The sequence below is a fragment of the Chaetodon auriga genome, chromosome 21 (assembly GCF_051107435.1).
Source record: "Chaetodon auriga isolate fChaAug3 chromosome 21, fChaAug3.hap1, whole genome shotgun sequence".
NCBI lineage: Eukaryota > Metazoa > Chordata > Actinopteri > Chaetodontiformes > Chaetodontidae > Chaetodon > Chaetodon auriga.
In genome coordinates this window covers 9931585-9950016 of record NC_135094.1, presented here as the reverse complement: position 1 = coordinate 9950016, position 18432 = coordinate 9931585, and the positions used below count along the sequence as shown (strand labels likewise).

At 43.0% G+C, this 18432-nt stretch overlaps 1 protein-coding gene across 1 annotated transcript; it reads left to right on the top strand.

Moving 5' to 3' along the window:
* Positions 1-1877: 1877 nt before the first annotated feature.
* cpa6 (carboxypeptidase A6) lies at positions 1878-18075 on the top strand. Its single transcript, XM_076761619.1, has 11 exons — positions 1878-2107; positions 4938-5013; positions 10576-10700; positions 12372-12486; positions 13096-13197; positions 13314-13418; positions 14474-14584; positions 14984-15074; positions 16194-16396; positions 16579-16663; positions 17210-18075. The coding sequence occupies exons 1-11, from the start codon at positions 1878-1880 to the stop codon at positions 17422-17424; spliced, it is 1458 nt and encodes a 485-aa protein (XP_076617734.1). The 3' UTR covers positions 17425-18075.
* The last annotated feature ends 357 nt before the right edge of the window (positions 18076-18432 follow it).

The following is an 18432-nucleotide window of genomic DNA, read 5'->3' as shown; positions in this document are numbered from 1 at the left end:
AAGGGGCCATAAAGCATTTTTACTGCACCAAATAAGGACATATTTAATGTTTACTTTTGACAGAAGTATTCCTTGTGTTTGCCAAAAACTCATGCACAGACAGAGAAATGCACAGTATGTTATGTTACGTTTGTTATGTCATATTTGGAGTCAGGCTGTTGATTCTGTAGAAGTCTTACTCCCTGTTAAATTGTTCTAGCAGTGGGGCTGCATATATAAAGTGCTGTCACAGATGTACAATGCACATGAGAATCCATTGTGTTTAACCATGTTTTAAAGCTGAGGCCAAGCAGAAATAATGCATAAAGCCGTCAGTGTGATAATACAAAAATGACGTCTGTGTTTTGAACTTTTAAAAAGGTCTCTAAGACTCAACATAAAACAACAGGGTGAAGCGGGATAAGAAATATTTCTGTTTCTGTGATTGATTTGGAGTGAATGTAGCAGGATGCCAGGCTAGTAAATTGCAAATAGCTGCAAATCCTTAACCTCTTGTCTCTGTTTCATGTCAACATGTGAAAGAAGATTTGAGGTAGATTAGGATATTTGTATCCACTGTGCCGCCTTAAATCACAGCTAGTCTTAAGTTTGTATTATCAGTAAATCTGTCAAAGCTTTCTGAGGTTAAAGTTAAGCAAAACCCCATCCTTAAGTAATCAAACTATGTATTGGTTTGCTCATTTGAGCACCTGCTCTGCAAACATCCACATCTCAACTGTATTAACAGTCTAATCTACATCTCTTGCACACTGAGGTGGGTGCTGTCAAAAGCAGCATTCCTGCCCACTCTGCTGTAATGTCTGTGTCTGTTTAGAGGGGTGGGGGTTGGAGGGAGTGTTTGGGGTCTGTTGTACAGTAATTGGGTGTAAAACAGGTGGCGCACTGTTGACACTGCAGAGAAGCATGTGAAAAATGTGCTGCTGCCATGCAATCACAAAAGGAAAAGGCTGGCAGTTGACTTAGACATTTAATCACGGTGTTGGGTGATAAGGAGAGGATCAAACGGAGGCACGGAAAGCCAAGAATAACAGGGAGAGCCACCTAACGCTCCACAGAGGGATTCCTGGTGGAGCCGGGCCAAGGCACTGACAGAGCTGGTGGCTGGTTATCACACTGGCTTTGGGCTGTAGAGGTATAAGCGAGCAGGAAGCTGAGGATTCAGGAGCTCAGTGGGCTCCCTTATTGTTTTCTGGATTCATTACGTCCTTCTGCTCCATGTGCTCTTTTGTTCTTTTGGTCAAGTTTCCACCAAGAGGTGGACTACACATGCCACCATAATGGGATGATCACTGGGAGGTCCTGCTGCTCTTAATGTCAATTTATGACAGAATTACATTAGAAAAACTGAATGTGTGTGGACAGCACAGCCCACTCTGACAGTGATGTGAAGGCCCTCTCATGTTTTATCAAGAAAGGAGCTGAGTGTTGTCTTCAAAGGACCTGAGCTGAGCGCACGGGAAGAATAAGCCTGTTGTTCTGATGTGATAAAGATGAGTTACTTGATACAGTTCATGTCTCCACAGAAAACACTATGCACCACTCAACATGTTAAGAGACGCATAATTTACCGTTTGAAAAATCACATTTGGCGAATGTATACGCGCGGGTCTCTATAGGTTGTCCCCTGAGCACACAGCGCGCACCACTGATCAGGGATCCAGTTACCAACTTCAGCCGACACCGGGCCACGTGACTCTGGTCCTCCTCGTTTTAAAAAGAGCTGCTGCCCTGCAATTTCCCTCCAGAGCTTCAAAGAGGTGCTATGTGCCTCCCCTGTGCCAGATGACCGACTCGAGCACCTTTAGCACCTTCTGTGTCAGAGGGACAACTACCAGAGAGTGCGGCGCGACAACGAAAGTGACTTCGCCAATCTGCTAATGGTGCGCCGGACCGAGTCTTTTGAGCTGCAATCACGCTTCTGCTCGGGTAAGTCGGATAAGTTGCATCCTGCAAAGGAGCCCGATCGGCATCCTCCGTCTCTGATCCACTGGCCAAGGATGGACCACGGGAGCGCATTTCGCGCCTCCGTTTTACTGGCTTGTGTGATAATCTGCAGCAACGTGCTATGTCCCGTCGGTGCCTATCTCTACAACAACCGCTACGCAGGGTGAGTAAAGACCCCCATTCATTTCTGGGGCTCACTAGAGCCTGATAGAGCCCACTGAGCTGCAGGAAAAGCGCACAGCAGAGAAGTTTTCTGCAGAGACCTCCACACCTAGAGACGGGCTTTATCTTATATGAAGCGCACGGCGCACGAACAAAGATGGTCTTTATGTTCACCATCTGCCCTATCTTTTTGGGACATATTTCCTGTTTGAGACATAATATAAAGCTTTTAGTTTACCCTGTTGTCTGATGGCACGTTGGATAAGCCTGTATCTGCTGCAGAGAGGCATTCAGAGTACCCAGATGCACAGATGACACAGGGGACGCTTACAGCAACAGTGGCCTGTCAAACTGCTCAAAGTATTCATTTCAAAAATTATAGAGGTAAGATGGCAGCAACTCCCAGCTCTCTTCATGCAACCATGTTCTGTGATCACAAGAGGGAACAAATTTGTCATAACAGTCATTTTTGTCAAGAGCGCTGGCACACCAGTCTGTCTGCATGTTTACGAGGCTGAATGTGGGGCACACACAACCCTCCACCTGGACCCTAAAAGTAGCTACACTCAGGATTTGACCTTGGATGTGAAATCTGGGGAGCAATTGGACAAATAGATGGTCTCCAGTAGGGCCATCTGGAGCTGAACACATATAGTAATTTGGGTAAACATATAGAAGGCATGACTGAGACGTGTAAGGGTTTATGGTCTGTTTTTCAAAAGAGCTTTTGATGTAGATTGGTGGGCGCAGAGAGGGAGACCACCTCAGCTGGAAACTCCCTCCTCGTCTGTCTCAAACAACATATATCTTGGATACACTCCAAAGATTGTGTAGCTCACGCCACCACTGGTTTGACACTAAAAGTCCCAATATATAGTGCTGTGGGGGGCAAGTTTGACTGAGAAATCAGGGTTGTGTTGGGTGTTGTTCCACTCTTCACAATGAGGGTTTAGTCTAAAAAGTAGACCAAACATGTCATTCTTCAACGTCTCGACATTAAGGAGAAATGATTATTGTACGAGATAACAGCATCCACACACTGAGGAGTCAGCGTCTTGCTTTAAGGAGTGGATCTGAAAGGCAAATTGCTTCCATCCCAGCGAGAGCAGTGCTGTGGGAATGAACAGACTGACAACTTGAGGACAGCTTTAGCTCAGAAAGCCTTGCAGCTGGTAGATGCACAAGCACAAGGCCTTTGCCAGGCCTGCACTGTAACAAAAACAGTCTGTCATCTTTGAGAATCGCTAAAAGATGAAGAAATGGTTCAGTTTGGACTACAGCAGAGCTCTGGGGTTCTGCTTATTTTCTCAGGGACTGTGGTGCTGTACGAAAAAACTGAAAAAAAAACCAAGTCCTGCAAATTTGATATGCAATACGACTGATATTTCACAGAGAACAGACTGTAATAACAGAATATACGACAGGCTTGTTTTTGAAGTTTGAAATCCATCTAGATTCACAAAACCGAATATCTTAATTTTCCCAATTTCGATCACATCCCAGTGTTATTTCCACCTCCAAAAACCACCTGCACCACCTTTTTCGGCAGTGTGTGGCGGTCACTGAAATGGGGTGGCCGCTCACGTGGGACACCCCGGACCCTTTTGTTCCTCAAACCTCAGAGTGGCCCACTGCCACCTTTGTTCCGGGGGGCCCAACTTCCTGTGTGACACATTGTAAAAAGCTCTTTGGAGTAAGCCAAACGGATAAGAGGAAGACAACGAGAGAAGAGGAGGAAAGAGGTCTCAAAAAGACATGAAAGAGGACACACATGCAACCTGGCACACACACAAGCAGCTCAGCAGACACAGAGAGCCTGTAATTAAGAGACTGTAATGAATTATTGGCAGCATGTTAGCTTGAAGGTTAATCCCAGGTACTGAAAGTTACACTGTGTCAGATCACTGTGAGGATAAAGAGCGTCTTTGTTTCGTAGCAAGGCGATGTAAAAGATGTGGTTTGCAGATTGTGTGAGAAACACTCTCAAGCGTCTCTATCTGCTTACGCTTTTTGTCGCAATCATCTGCCAAGACCGTCATGCAGAGAATGATATGACTGCATAATGATTTTTATATTGAATTATAACAAACCCAGCAACATAATAATGTCATTACATTTTTTTCCACAGTTGACTAAAATGAAATAATTCTTTATTCCTGATGTAAAAATTGAATTAAGTGCTAAAAATCAGCAGCATTGTGTTTTTAATCTGACCACAGATGTTCGACTCAAGCCTCATCCTGTTATGAATTTTGACTAAATAAACTCCAATGATTTAGCGTTTATCTGTTTTAACCAGCCAAACACCTTGAGAGCACCACACATAACAGAAAGAAATCAGGTTTCAGCAGTCAGTCCGATGTATGTATGCAATGTCAATTCGGACTATGCGCTCTGCTTGCTTTTCGCGTCTGTGTACAGCACATATCGGTATGTGCTTAATGTATTTACGCTACGGAAATGTGAAACAGCTGCTGCTACTGTACCTGCCAAAGAATAGTTCCAGCCAGGTGCTACCTGCAGAAACGATGAAATCTGATCCTATAATGCTGGCTCACACAGGTTGTTTGACTGAGGTTTGCCCCTGTCATCTATAGGATAGACGAACCGCCCTACAAAAGAGGAGCCGCCCATTTCACCATCAAACATCTGCTATTATGTCACCTTCAATCAGCACAAAAGGAGGCTGCATTAGCTGTGACTTCATGGCCCCAAATGTTTTCTGAATGAAAATGGATCCAAGCCCTGTTGCAGTGAATGTTAGTGCTGTAAAAACCCCTCTGGGGCACTTTGATCCCAGTTGTAAGCCGACACCTCTGTTGCTTTTGCAGCGATCAAGTCTTCAGGATCACTCCGAGCAATGACGAGGAGGTCCAAGTGCTCAAGAACATTCTGGGACATATGAAGGTTAGCGCATATTTTTTTCTTTTATTTCCTTTTTTTATTGTTGTTGAAGACTTTTTTAGATTGGATTTCAAACCCGATTCCAGAACGGTTGGGGCGCTGTATAAATAAAAACATAATGCAGTCATTGGCAAACAAACTGTGCTCCTGAGCCCATGTGGTAACATCCTTTATACAGTCATGTGTTGAAGTGGTGAACGTCGCTCCATCCTCGCTTGTGAACGACTGAGCCTTTCCAGGATGCTCCTTTCATACCCAATCATGATGCTATCACCTGTTACCAATGAACCTGTTTACCTTCAGTTTAGCACCAGAGGTGCAAAAAGAATTAAAGTGCAAAGTGAATGTGAGTAGACTATGAACTGTATTACCAGAGTGAGGTGAAAACGCTTACACACAGCACGTGTAGCCGTTACAGTTACAGCCATATTGAAATGAATTATGTGTTATTATTCTGCTCACAGCCTGTAGGCTCCCAGCGGTCTTTCTGTGACACATGAACAGCAGTCTGAGTGAGGCGTGAAGCTGATGGTAAAGGGTCGAGGGGTGATGTGACAGAAGGCGGGGGACAACGATAGGCAAGACAGAGAGAGCAGCCGAGCGTGGTCGTCTGTCACAGCCAGGACGTATTCCCTGCCTGAGAGACTGAGATACTGCTGATAGGATGCTCTGTATCGGTTTCAGAGAGAAACCCCAAGAGAAGAGTGGGAGGGAAAATGTAAAACGTTTCTTCATAATGACGCTGAATGTTTGGAAACTATATGAACATGTGTTTCAAAGATATTGAAATTAGGAAGGGAAACCCTGGAGGACACGAAGGCCTCGCCTGTTTTCTCAAATTCATTTGGGAGTAATTACCCATCAGCCTCCGGAGCATGGATGACCTTCCTTTGCACATTGTTCTAGTTTGCAAATACACAGAGAAGACTGTTTGTAAAGCATAACAGGGATGATGCAATGTGAGGCATTCTTATTCGGCAAGCGGTCAAAGAAATGCTTTGAGTTATTGATTAAACAGAGGATTTACTACATTTTTTAAAAAATCATTTTAAATCAATCTGATTATACCAGCTGGGATATCTCAAAGCATCAGTATCACAGCTAGCAGGTAAATTGTAGCCCCATATGTTCCAAAAATCCCAAATATCCCTTTGATTTCTACTTTTGAGGAAACTGTCATGTCTTCTTTATTACTTCTTCTGAATTTTGGGTTTTGGCAACCACCAAGATTTGTACTGTACAGATAAAAACATGCACATTTTTTAGGCTGCTTGCAGTATTTTTAGATTTTAGGTTTAAAAATTGCTAAACAGACGATAAATTCAGTGTTTCTACTGAATTGTAATTACGGCATTGTGAGGAGGGCCTTGAAATATAATTCACTTCTGAGCCAGTGACAAGCTTTTTTCAGAGCTTTCAGCTGCATCTCCCGGCCTATTTTGTCTTTTAGTACGATGTCAGATTTTATTTTATGGGCCTCTCTCCTCGGACGTTTCTTTGAAAGAACTATGTAATCTGCTACTAATTATAAAGAAAATGGAGAGCTAAGTTCTGCGACCGTTGCTTTAGTCAGAGTTTTGATCGTTTTGGTGAGTTTTGTTGCAGTTGTTTATGTTCAGAACAAAAGACAGCATTATTGAAAAGCTAATTAAAACATATCTGGAAAATCAAATTAAAAGGGTTTCTTTGGGAGCTTGCAGAGATTTTGATCTCAGAATTTCTGCCCCGTGGCAGTGTGGTTTGTCTCTCCACTTTGGTCCGCTCGGGTTGTATTTGTGCAGCCAGATGCCTCATCAACATATATGAAAGGCGTCTGTTCGGGTTCAGGTCAGGCTTTCGTTCAGTGGTCCAGAACCGATACAGCTCTCCGCGGGGAAAGAACAGAAGAGGGCAAAGGAGGATTCAGTAAATATGTAGGATCTGCAGTGAAGGACAGGACAGAGCCAGGCTGCTGGTCAGGACCTGGCTGGAGTTTCATGCTTGTAAGGGCAGCGGACACGGTGCTCCAAGGCCAACCGAGGCAGTGGCAGCTACTGTTTGGACAGCTGTGGATGTGTGTTTTCAGTAGCTTAGCCACACTGCCGTGCCTCCAGTGCCGGAGTCGAACTTTTCAGCCTCAGCCTCAGGCTAGGCATGAGGTTAAATAATAAGTCGAGATCAGATCCATCATTAACAAAATGAGACGTTTCTTCAAGTCTAAAGCCATTTACATTTCGTTTGGCAGCAACAGTTTAGGACAACATAGATGGCAGATGGCGTGAGCTGTGAAGCCACCATGGCTGATCACCTGCAGTCTGTCTGACCTACAGAAACTGCATTAATAGGTAATACACGTTTACAGTAAACCTCACAATCCTGTGTGTTTGACTGACAGGTGAACTCTGAGCAGCCGAGCGAGGAAACACAACAGCTCCTGAATGCACCCAGTAGAGCAAATACCGTCACCAAAGCTATGCGTTGTCAAGATAAGATATTTCTACGTGTTGGATTTTCACAAAAAGTTAATAATTACTTTTGCGTGTCATTATCATTTCAGTTCTTGGAGAACATTTTTGTGACTGTACCTGAAATGGGACGTGAGATATTTCCTGTCAGTTCCAGCAGCTTGTAATACTTGGAAGACTTGACACAGCAGCTCTGTGTAAACTAGGGACGAAACTAACTTTATCAATTCATTATTTGACCCATAAAATTTCCCAGAGAATGAGCTGATGGCTTCAGATTGCTTGTTTTGTCTGACAAACACCCCAAAACCTAAAGATGTTTGGTTTATTAATATAAAAGGCAAAGAAAAGAAACAAATTCTCACAATAGGGAAGCTGCCCAGTTCAAAAAGTGGTATACTTTAGTGTATTAGAAGTATAAGTTAAGTACAGATAAGTCATCAGAAGTACACTTTTCCTTTGTGTGCTTAATTTAAAGTGTACTTCTGAATAGATGTCATGCAGTTCTACTTATATGTATTAAAAATGCATACTCCATTTCTGCAATAAGTAGTACTTTTAAAAGCGTCCTTTTTTGAAGTGTACTAAATTACACATACTTTTAATAGTGATAAAGTTACACACTTCTTTTCAAGTCTAATTTTAGCATGCTCACACACAAAATCACACAAGCTTACTTTGAACTATTCCAGGTGTTAAATCTGTGAAGCAGACACACTATTATCTTAGCAAAGTCACCCTGGCTGCTGTCATTGCATCCTATGAATTGTTCCATGATTTACTGTGAAGCAGATTCAGCATTTTTCTGCAGCTGAGTTCATTATAACTGTCTGTCTGTCTGTCTGTCTGTCTGTCTGTCTGTCCTGCTGTTGTGGGAGAGGAGGAGACAGACTGTTGTCTGTCTTGAGGAGAGACTTACTAAATTTCACATTTAAACACAGCCAAAGTTTTTAAAAAGGTTTTTGCAGATTGGTCGATTTGCCTCTGTTGTTCCTGACTGAAAACAGACATGAAGTGGTGAAGATGCTTAATAACCTGCCTCTAACTCTGCTTAGACGCCATTGTTAGTGAGCTTCAGAGGTGCTGGTGGGTGGATTTTCTTACCTTTGAGCTGTGCTAACTGTTTCCCCGTTTCCAGTGTTTGTGCTAAGCTATGCTAATCGTCTGCAGGCTGTAGCTTCACATTAACTGTGCAGATGTGTGCTATCAATCTAACTCTCAGCAAGAAAGTGGGTGGATCTAGTTTGCTTTTAATACATGCTAGTATAATGTATATTCATGAAGAACTGCTTTACTTTAATGAACTTGTTTTCTTTTACTTGACACATTAACTGGCAGCTACAGCTTCACCTCATCTGCCTTAAGGAAAGCCAGTTCTTTTTTATTGAACTATAACTTTTCCTTTCTTGTTCTGCCCATGCCAGTGTTACATCAACCAAAACAACACAAATTCAATTTATAGCTACCCTGTATACACAGAGACACATTAAAAAGAAGAGTCGCGTAAAACAATCAGGAGACAAACGATTTCTAAAGCAGACAGAGAATGCAACTTTAGGGCTCATGAAATCAGCCATAAAAAACTTAAATTGAGAGGATTGTTTGTGAGGAGTCGTGTTATCTGATCAGGGATATTTAAGTGCCTTTTAGGCGTATGTGTTTTGGATTTGTTTGGCTAACAGAGCAGCAGCGCTGGAACATTTGCGGTACTTAACCATTTGGAAACGCCATAAAAGTGCAGCAGCAGAGGGCGGTTTATCCTCAAGGGCACCAAGACATTCCGGCTGAGGATTTTCTACCCCTCTGGCTCTAAACAAAGTTAAATTAATCTGGTATGCATTCTGTAAACCATTAAACCAATTGACACATTAACAAGCATGTGTGCCAGCCTGCGTGTCTGCCCCCATGCTATACTACAAATGAAAGCCAGCTGAGGACGTTCACACGTCTGCAAACACAGGGACGCTGAATATACCCGGTTCTCTGTGCAGTGACTACTGTGCGGATCATGTGTAGATCAGTGCTTTCCTATTTGCTCCGAAATTCTTCTTCTTTCTTTTAGTTTCCTCTCCCTCTCTCTGTTATTTTATCGCTTACCCCATGGTGTCTGTGTTTATATAGTTGGCTAGCATCGGCGATGGGCTGTCTCTTTCAGCTAAAGCTAACAGACCCCACTATCACGCCTTGATAACGGGCGCTGAAAGACAGGATTTCTGTTGCTAGTATGAGGTCAAACAGTAAAGAGGAAGCAGAGGGAGAGCCAGTCGCTGCAGGTTGTTAATGGGACACGTCTGAGTGCGTTTTGCCCCATTAACGCCGTAGAGTCATCAACATTCCCCTGATTTAGCTCATCGCTCGAAGGAAGAGACCAGAGGAATGTTAAACTGTTCAGGTCTTAACAAAAACAATTTGGCCGCCATCATCACCAAATGTTTGGTGCTATTTTAAACACCCAGAAGATAAGATAGTAAGCTCTTTATTTGGAGCCAGTTCTTTTAAACATGCTCTTTAAGCCTTAACTTAACATCGACACTACAGAGTCAATGAGGGGCAGTTAAGTCCAAAACTTATTTTCATGGTGGTTTTTGTTGTGAAGAGTAAAGCGAATACTGACCCTGTTAAGTGGATCAGATATTCAAAACATAGCAGATCCAAACATAGATTCTTTTTGGTTTCATTATAAAATTCAGTGTTTCCACACTCAGTTACATTTGTTTGGCCACAGCTGGCCACCGACTCAGATTTTAGTGCCACAGTAATGCCTTGCCTCATCATTTATGTCCTCGCAGTGTCGTATACAGATTTGACATTTGGGGGAATGAGAGCAGTGGTTTTGGATTGGGATGTGGCCGAGCAGCATCGTTCATCCTTCATCAATAAATTCACCACCAAATCAGACAGAAAAGGAGAAATAAAACAACAAATTCAATCAAAACTCTTTCATTGTGATTTAACAATATACGGCACCATTGTTGAAATCCCTTTAATATTTCTTGGTGTGTGATCAGTGCTGAAAATCAATGAGCAGGGCTGTTGGATTTCCTCCCCCTCAGTATAAAATCCTGCTGGGTTTTTGTGTCTCTGTTACCCCAGGTCTAATATATTTGTCCTGTTCCTTTAGGTGGACTTCTGGCAGCCCAACAGCGCGACTCTAATCTGTCAAAATGCCACCGTGGATGTCCATGTGAGGCGCAACGACACTCGAGGTTTACATGCACGCTTAAAGCAGGAGCGTGTTGATTATCGGTAAGACCGGAGTGACCACCTGCCATAAGCACAGGCACATACGACAGCACACATGCTTGCGTACTCTCACACATTTGTTAATCTTATTAGCAGAGTTTCTACACCCCGAGACACATCTGTTATCCAAAGGTGGGGGCAATTACCCAACTTTCCGCAGCCAGAATGTATGATTTGCACATGCGGAGTCGACAATAGTTTCCATGCAAAAGTCTGCATTTCCTCAAAGCGGGGACACACAAAGACACCCACCCAGCACATCACAGCCTCTCCCCCAATCTGCTCCAAAATACAACCCTTTCATCTCTCTGCATCATCCTTCATCAAAATTAACGTTGAAATGATGGAGGTTTATCAAAGCAGCCGCAGCTGCAGCTAGAAAGAATTCCATTGTCATCTAAGTCCTCAGGGAGGAATTGCAGATTGGAGGATGATGAGGATGGGTTTGGGTTTTTTTTGCACTCCTCTGTGTTGGTTGCCTGAGAAAATGGTTTACACTGCAGGGGACAGTCTTTGGTTTTGAGGGAATGAGGCGTCAACGATCTAGTTTTACTCTCAGGCAAATAATCCATCATGTTTCGTGTTATTTGAGGTAGTTATGGATACAAATGTATATATAAGGACCTCATGGGGAAGTGTACTTCTGGCTGCCCACATAGCTGCTATGAAAACAGATCCCATCATCTGTTTTAGGTTGGAGTGGGAAGTGAAGAGGCGCAGGGTCTGATCAGGCCCGAGAGCAGCCTATAAACAGATAATGACCATGATAATTGTGGTTTTGGCTAATTTGCAACACATTTCATTTACTGTTAGACAGCAGCGGCATAACTAGTATCATTTGTGCTGTCAAACACGTTGAGCGCTGATGTAGAAAGCTGGTTCGGATGGTGGAAAAGAACAGGATGAGTGAGAGCAGTTACGTAATTGGTGTTAGGAATGAGTCAACAATAAATCCAGGACCCCTGATCCACCACTTTATACCAGCCCTCAACACCCATTAGTTATATTATGTCCTAGACCTCCTGGAACTAATCGTTAAATGGGGATATCTGCTAATTCTGTCCTCTCACATGAAGTTAGAGTTGGTGTTGTGGGCAAAGTGTACAGAGCTTCAAACATGTCACCTGTGCATGCAAATGTCAAAAAAGAGACAGTGAAGAGAATTTGCACCTAGAAGTTTTGTGTCTTTTTTTATTGTCTGTTTTGTTTTATGTTCAGTTTTTTACCTCTCCCTCCTTTTCATTCTGCTGCTGTAACAGTTGAATTTCCCCAGCATGCGATAAATAAAGTCTTATCCTATGTCTTATCCCACAGCACCTATAAACTAAAATACAGTAACGTCAGGCCTGATTATGACAACAGGCTCGTTATATTGGCTCACAAATAATTCAAGAGGTGAATAAGCAGCAGCAACCCAAACAGGCAACCCAAAGTGTTCATTAATGGCTTATTATTATTATTATTATAATACAGTAGTTACAACTTATAATGCATCTGTAAAGTGTCCTTTTTGAAAAGTGGTACCAATTCTAATATTAAAATCAATCAATATTTTTAAGTGAACACCTGCTTGTCAGTGAGTCCACTCAGGTCCTTGAATGTGATTGGTTAGGATGTTACAGTGGTTGGCTGTCACGTCCATCATGTGTCTGACTCCCTCTCCTCCTCCCACAGGGTGTTTATCTCCAATCTACAGAAGGAAATTGAAAAGCAGACGGGATATCGCTCCTCTCGCAAGCGGAGGTCAGAGTCTCAGTATGACTACGAGGTTTACCACTCTCTGGAAGAGGTAGATGTGAAGCCCACCATCTACCCGCCTATCTCTCACGCTCCTCTGCTCTCTCGCACGCACAGAGTAAACAAACAACCTCTCCAAGGTGCTCTCAAACTCCCAATTACCCCATTCCACAGGTCTGCCTCCCAAATGCCTCACGCGCTCTCACACACAGAGACGAGCACTCTGCTTCAGACACTTCACAGCTTTAAAGTGTTTATTTTCCCAGCTCGATCGGGGCTCCTGGTACATGAATCTGTCTCACACACACACACACACACACACACACACACATCCTGAGAGCCTACACAAATCTTTAGCACTGTCAGCTTTGATCCTCTCCTGTTCTGTGTGCCTGTGCAGACACATCATACAGACAAAGACACAACCCCGCACAAATGCACGTACTCCACAGGCACACATACACATGGATACACATTACAGTACATGCATAAACATATACTCTGTCTTTACTAGTACTTAATATACTACCATGGCTTAAAAGTGTTTTTTCTTTTTTGTCCTAGATTGCCTGAAAGATGAAATTCCCCATTTACTGTTGAGAACTTTGCAAACAAATCCTTGAGTGACGTTCGCTCTTCGACATTATTTTCTGTCCTGCAGATCCAGAGCTGGATGTTTGAGGTGAACAGAACCCACTCCGACCTGGTTGACATGTTCTCCATCGGGAAGTCGTACGAGGGAAGACCGCTTTATGTGCTTCAGGTAGGAGAGAAAGCATGTGACGTACACATTAGACGTGACAAAGAAAGACACACAGGTGCATGATGTCCACGCGTACTCGTGCCACTCTGAGGCTGTCAGCGCCTCTCTCCTGTCAGATAGGAAAGAGAAGTCGTCATCAGAAGAAAGCCGTGTGGATCGACTGTGGCGTCCATGCCAGAGAGTGGATAGGACCTGCTTTCTGCCAGTGGTTTGTCAAAGAGGTACTCCTGTTTTCCTACTGTGCAAATTAAACTTTATGGATTGTTTGCATCAATGCAATTATCTTAACGGGAACATATAGCTGAATGATAGCCTGTAGAAAGCAGTCTGTGATGTTTGGTCTCTGGGGTCCACACAACATGAACATCTGTTCACTTGTCATGCACCATTATGCAAATACTTAGGAATACACTTTATTGTTCAGATGTTGAACATAACCCAGACGTTTACACAAGCTCCATCACGCCCTTAAAGTCTTAGTTAGTACCCTCTGAAGTGCGGACGGTACCAGACCAGAGCCTGACATTAACTGCAAGAGCCTTTAATGGCTCGTTTTGTAATATTTAGACGCCAGATGAGCGGGATTTGCAACACGGTGCAACGCTATGAGTGCCAGAACGTTAAGATAATTAAAGGAAAGTGTATGAGAATCAAGAGTCACAGACCATTTTAAGGAATTCTTGCATGATAAAGCTCAACTGATACTGGTACTTTAAAAATGCTCAAACAAATGCTAAGATATATTTCACACCAAATGGACTGCTTCAGTATCTGCCTGTCTTGGGTTTAGAAAACAGCAGTTCTTCATGCTCTCTCATTCTGATGGTTTAGTTATGACTTATGACGTTAAACTAAAATACATGACTAATTCACCATAGGACATTACATGACCTGACAAGACCTTCGTGAGTGAATAACAGCGTCACATAAACATGAAGAAGACGAGAAAAAAAACAAAGATGCTCCACTTGAGTTATGTCTATGTGCCCGCTAATGTGAATCCATTCTAATGTAGTAACTAAAGTTGGCCACTGGAGGTCAGGGTGCCATCTTTGTTAGAGGTTTAAAGCAAATTAACCTTGAGTCTAACCAGACTATCAGCAGTATTAGCCCAGTGCCCAGATCTCCTCTCCAATCCTCCTCTGTAGTCTGAGTATTAACCTGCCTCAGTGGTGCATGTAAAGAACTGTGACAGCGATCATGCACGAGGTTAGAAAACAATGCACATCTCATTAGACAATGCTCCACATCAAACTGTTTTATTTTATCATTTAAGGCCATCAACTCATACCAGCATGACTCTGTGATGAGACGACTGCTTAACCAGCTCAGCTTCTACATCATGCCTGTCTTCAATGTGGATGGCTATCATTTCAGCTGGACCACGGTACTGGAGCTCTGTCTACATACACCATTCAGACTTTATTTTTTCAGGTGCATGTACATGTATGGATAAAAATAAAGATTTTTTTAATAGATTGTGAATATTTCCAAGGTAGCATGTCAAATGTTTTGTGCCCATGTGGATCAGAACTTACACAGTAATTGAAAAACTAAATAGCAGAGAGATAGCAACGTGTTTTCTGTCATTGGGCAGCCCTTATCGCCGTGTCTATTTTCCTTCAGTGAAAATAATGCCCATGAAAAATGCCCCTCAACTCCTGTCTGCAGATGTACCATTAGTAATGGACCAGCCGGAGCTGAGAGAGTGACAGATGGATTATTTTGGAGATGGCAGGTAGCTCCATTTGTTCAGCGAGTCTGACAATCATGTTTTCCCCTGTAGGATCGCTTCTGGAGGAAAACACGGTCCAAAAATCACAAGTTCCACTGCCGGGGAGTGGACGCTAACAGAAACTGGAAAGTGAAATGGTGTGGTGAGTTTGATCAAGCTCAGCTTATATCTCAGGAAAATCCCTCTTTCTCTCGCTCTCACACAGCACAAGGACACTTGGCAAGGCGCTCCTCGTAGTCTGTTGCTGATGTAGTCTTCTCTGTCTATTAATCAGTGTAAGCTGTGGGTGAAATATTTGTGTGGTGACAACAATGTGTGTTTGATGTCATTTAGTCTCTGGTGAGGGGGGGGGGGTGGCTGGGTGCGGGGTTCTGCTGAATCATCATCACTCCGGGAGGGCTCTGAGAATATAACAAAGAAATTTGCAATGCAGACACACACATGGAGATTTGATGTGAGCAGAGAGAATTTGAAGAAGACTATTAGCTCACAAATTGGCTATTTGGGTTCTTCATTTGAAAGTTTTTCTTTAAGGGAACCTGCTGTCAGTGAAACTATGTGTTTGGTAGAGAAAAGGAGGTACAGTAATGTATTTGGCAACGATGTTTATGCCACCATGTGGTATATGAGTGCTGGAGAAGTCACCAAATTGCTTCTACTATGCATAGATAGGACTTATTTCTAGATGACAAACATCAGTGTAGCCTGTAATGTTTGGCACTGCACTGGAAAAACAGGTCACATTACTGGGAAATGATTAAGCCTTATTGACTCCTGAAATAGCTGCAACTATATTAGAAATAACAGCAGTCACTCCATGCGCAGCCCTTTTTCTACAAGTTCAGGTTTCAATGAAACTTTAATACACATGAAGATCTCTTTCAGTGTGCTCCTTTCTGCTCCATGTGAAGCCTTTCAGAACAAGTCAGCTCTTGTAAATAGGTCATTTACATCACTCAGAGGTACCGATGTTCACTGTTTAGAGCCACAAACATCACAGCAGAAGTAACCAGAATCCTTAATTTCTCTTGGAAGGTCGTGACAGTGGGTTCAGTGCTTCTGCAAAGCATTTAATTGTCTTTGGTTTCTTTATAATAACGTGACTGTGGGGATCTCTGCATTGGTTTTGCCCCCACAATATCGCTCTCTATGTCTTTGCACTGCACTGTAATGTCCAGAATCTATAGAATCTAACACCTGATCTAGATCTGTGCATCGAAATCTGACTCTTCATGCATTTTCGCCTCCCTTCCTTCCCCAGACGAGGGAGCCTCCTCTCATCCCTGCGATGACACCTACTGCGGCCCCTTCCCCGAGTCTGAACCTGAAGTCAAGGCCGTGGCCAAGTTCTTGCGCAAGCACAAGAAACGTGTCAAAGCATACATATCCATCCACGCCTACGCCCAAATGCTGCTCTACCCCTATTCCTACAAATATGCCACTATCCCCAACTTCAACTGCGTGGTAAGAGAGCGTGATGATAAACTGATAATAAGTTTTTATATAAGATAATATTCTTATCCATCACCCCGTCGCCTGCTGCGTGGTCGTATGTTGGAGTTGCTTAACAGGAATGTCAAATCCTGCTGTGAAGACATTCAGTCTGTAGGATCACTGATGAGCCACCTTGTGCTTTCACTGTCCAGGAGTCAGCAGCTCATAATGCAGTGACAGCCCTGTACTCTGCCTACGGAGTGAAGTACAGATATGGACCTGCCTCCACAACGCTGTGTGAGTACTGTTCCGTTTAGAAGTTTGGAACGAGAGACGAGATTGACGATTCGTCATGCCGCACCTGAATATTTTCTGCCCTCCTTCCCACCGCGTCTGTGGTTTTTGTAAATGGATCCTTATTCATGTCATGAAGTACAGAGGATTTTCAATCAGTTCGGTCTGTCTTGCACTGTTTGCACCCACTGAGACGAGCTGAATGCAGAGATGAAGACGTCACACCATTAAGAACGATGCCTTCGGGATCACCTAAAGTTAAATCAATTTGTCGCCAGCAGTGTTGGAAGAAGAATTAAGTAAAAGTAGCAAGACCACACTCTGAAACACATAAAATTTTCTGTACAAATGCAGAAGTATTAGCAACTGCTATACAGTATTACACTGCGTCTTCGTATATGAGCTATACTACTACTAAAGTAGCTTAAAGTGAAGTATCTCAGAAAACGATTGTACTCAGCACTGTCATTGATACTCCATTACATTTCTTAATGCTAACACAATACTGTTCTAAGCTTTTCTTGTTCTGTTTGTCGATCGTCCTCACAGATGTCAGCTCAGGCAGCTCTATAGACTGGGCCTACAGGAACGGGATCCCGTACACCTTTGCCTTCGAGTTGAGGGATACAGGATACTTCGGCTTCCTCCTACCTGAATCCCTGATCAGCCCCACCTGCACTGAGACTATGAGGGCGGTGAAGGCCATTGCATCAGGGCTGCTGAAGAAGTGTGAGACAGACAGGGACAGATTTCCATACATATGACCGCACTGCAGCTCCACCCCCACAGTCACTTATCTCGACACCTCATATCCTTCTCGAGACTTCATATTCCTCCCAGATATTATCAGGTGATGAGTTGACAAGGCGCAGCAAAGCATGAATTTTAATTTGCTTTTCTTGTTTTTTGAGGTTGTTCGCATTATTTTTCATTTCTGATGAGATATGAACTGATGGCGGTGGGGTTTTGTGTGCCAATAACCGGGAATCCTCTGAGCGACCAGCCTGTTTATATACAATAAGATCCCACATACAGTGTTGGAGGGCATGCTGCAGGATCAGTGGGTCATTCTATGAATTCCTCTCCAGCGTGCAACCCTCTCCCCGTTCCCCAAACGTTGCTCTCCACTTCAAGAGGAAGAGCAACATGCAGACTCTTCCATAATATAAGCTTTTTCCAGTGAATGGTGGCCATGTGAGCACTTGTCACAATACAGCAGCACTTTTTGTTTTTTAAAGAAACACCTAAAGTTTTCCAAAAAAATGTGTTACGTTAAACTTTTCACAAGAACTGTTTTTAATGAATATAACCCGATCTCTATTTTTATTCTGCTTTTTATTATTAGGAAGTTAGTCCTATCAAGTGCCAGGTTAGATTTTCGACTATAATGCCGGTGTATTAATGCCTTTATTACTGCAACGATAATCTTGGATTTGGTTTAAACTGAGAGATTTGGAAAGAATGACCTGTCACTTCAGCAGCTCACTGTGTCATTACTCAGGTACGGATCGATGACAGAGTCAGAAATGTTTACTTTTGACGGATTACATGCTTAATATGAGATTCTTATAAGTGTCTGACTTGAATAAATGTTGTTATATAACACAATAAATGTTCATGTCACATTAATCTCATCTTTGCATCTGTGCTTCTCGCAACGATCAGTCTGTTACGCCCATATTTATGTTTTATACGTGCACATGCTGGAGGGGATGTTTGGTAATAAACATTTCAGCTGTGCAGCTTTCATTATGATTGTCTCATTGACCTTT

What these genes read in the sequence shown, in the direction of transcription:
- cpa6 (XM_076761619.1), top strand. Translation starts at nt 1,878, where the DNA reads ATGGTGCGCCGGACCGAGTCTTTTGAGCTGCAATCACGCTTCTGCTCG. An exon ending in TACAACAACCGCTACGCAGG is followed by an intron (nt 2,108 to 4,937) that starts GTGAGTAAAGAC and finishes TTGCTTTTGCAG; the next exon opens with CGATCAAGTCTTCAGGATCA. An exon ending in ATCATTTCAGCTGGACCACG is followed by an intron (nt 14,585 to 14,983) that starts GTACTGGAGCTC and finishes TTTCCCCTGTAG; the next exon opens with GATCGCTTCTGGAGGAAAAC.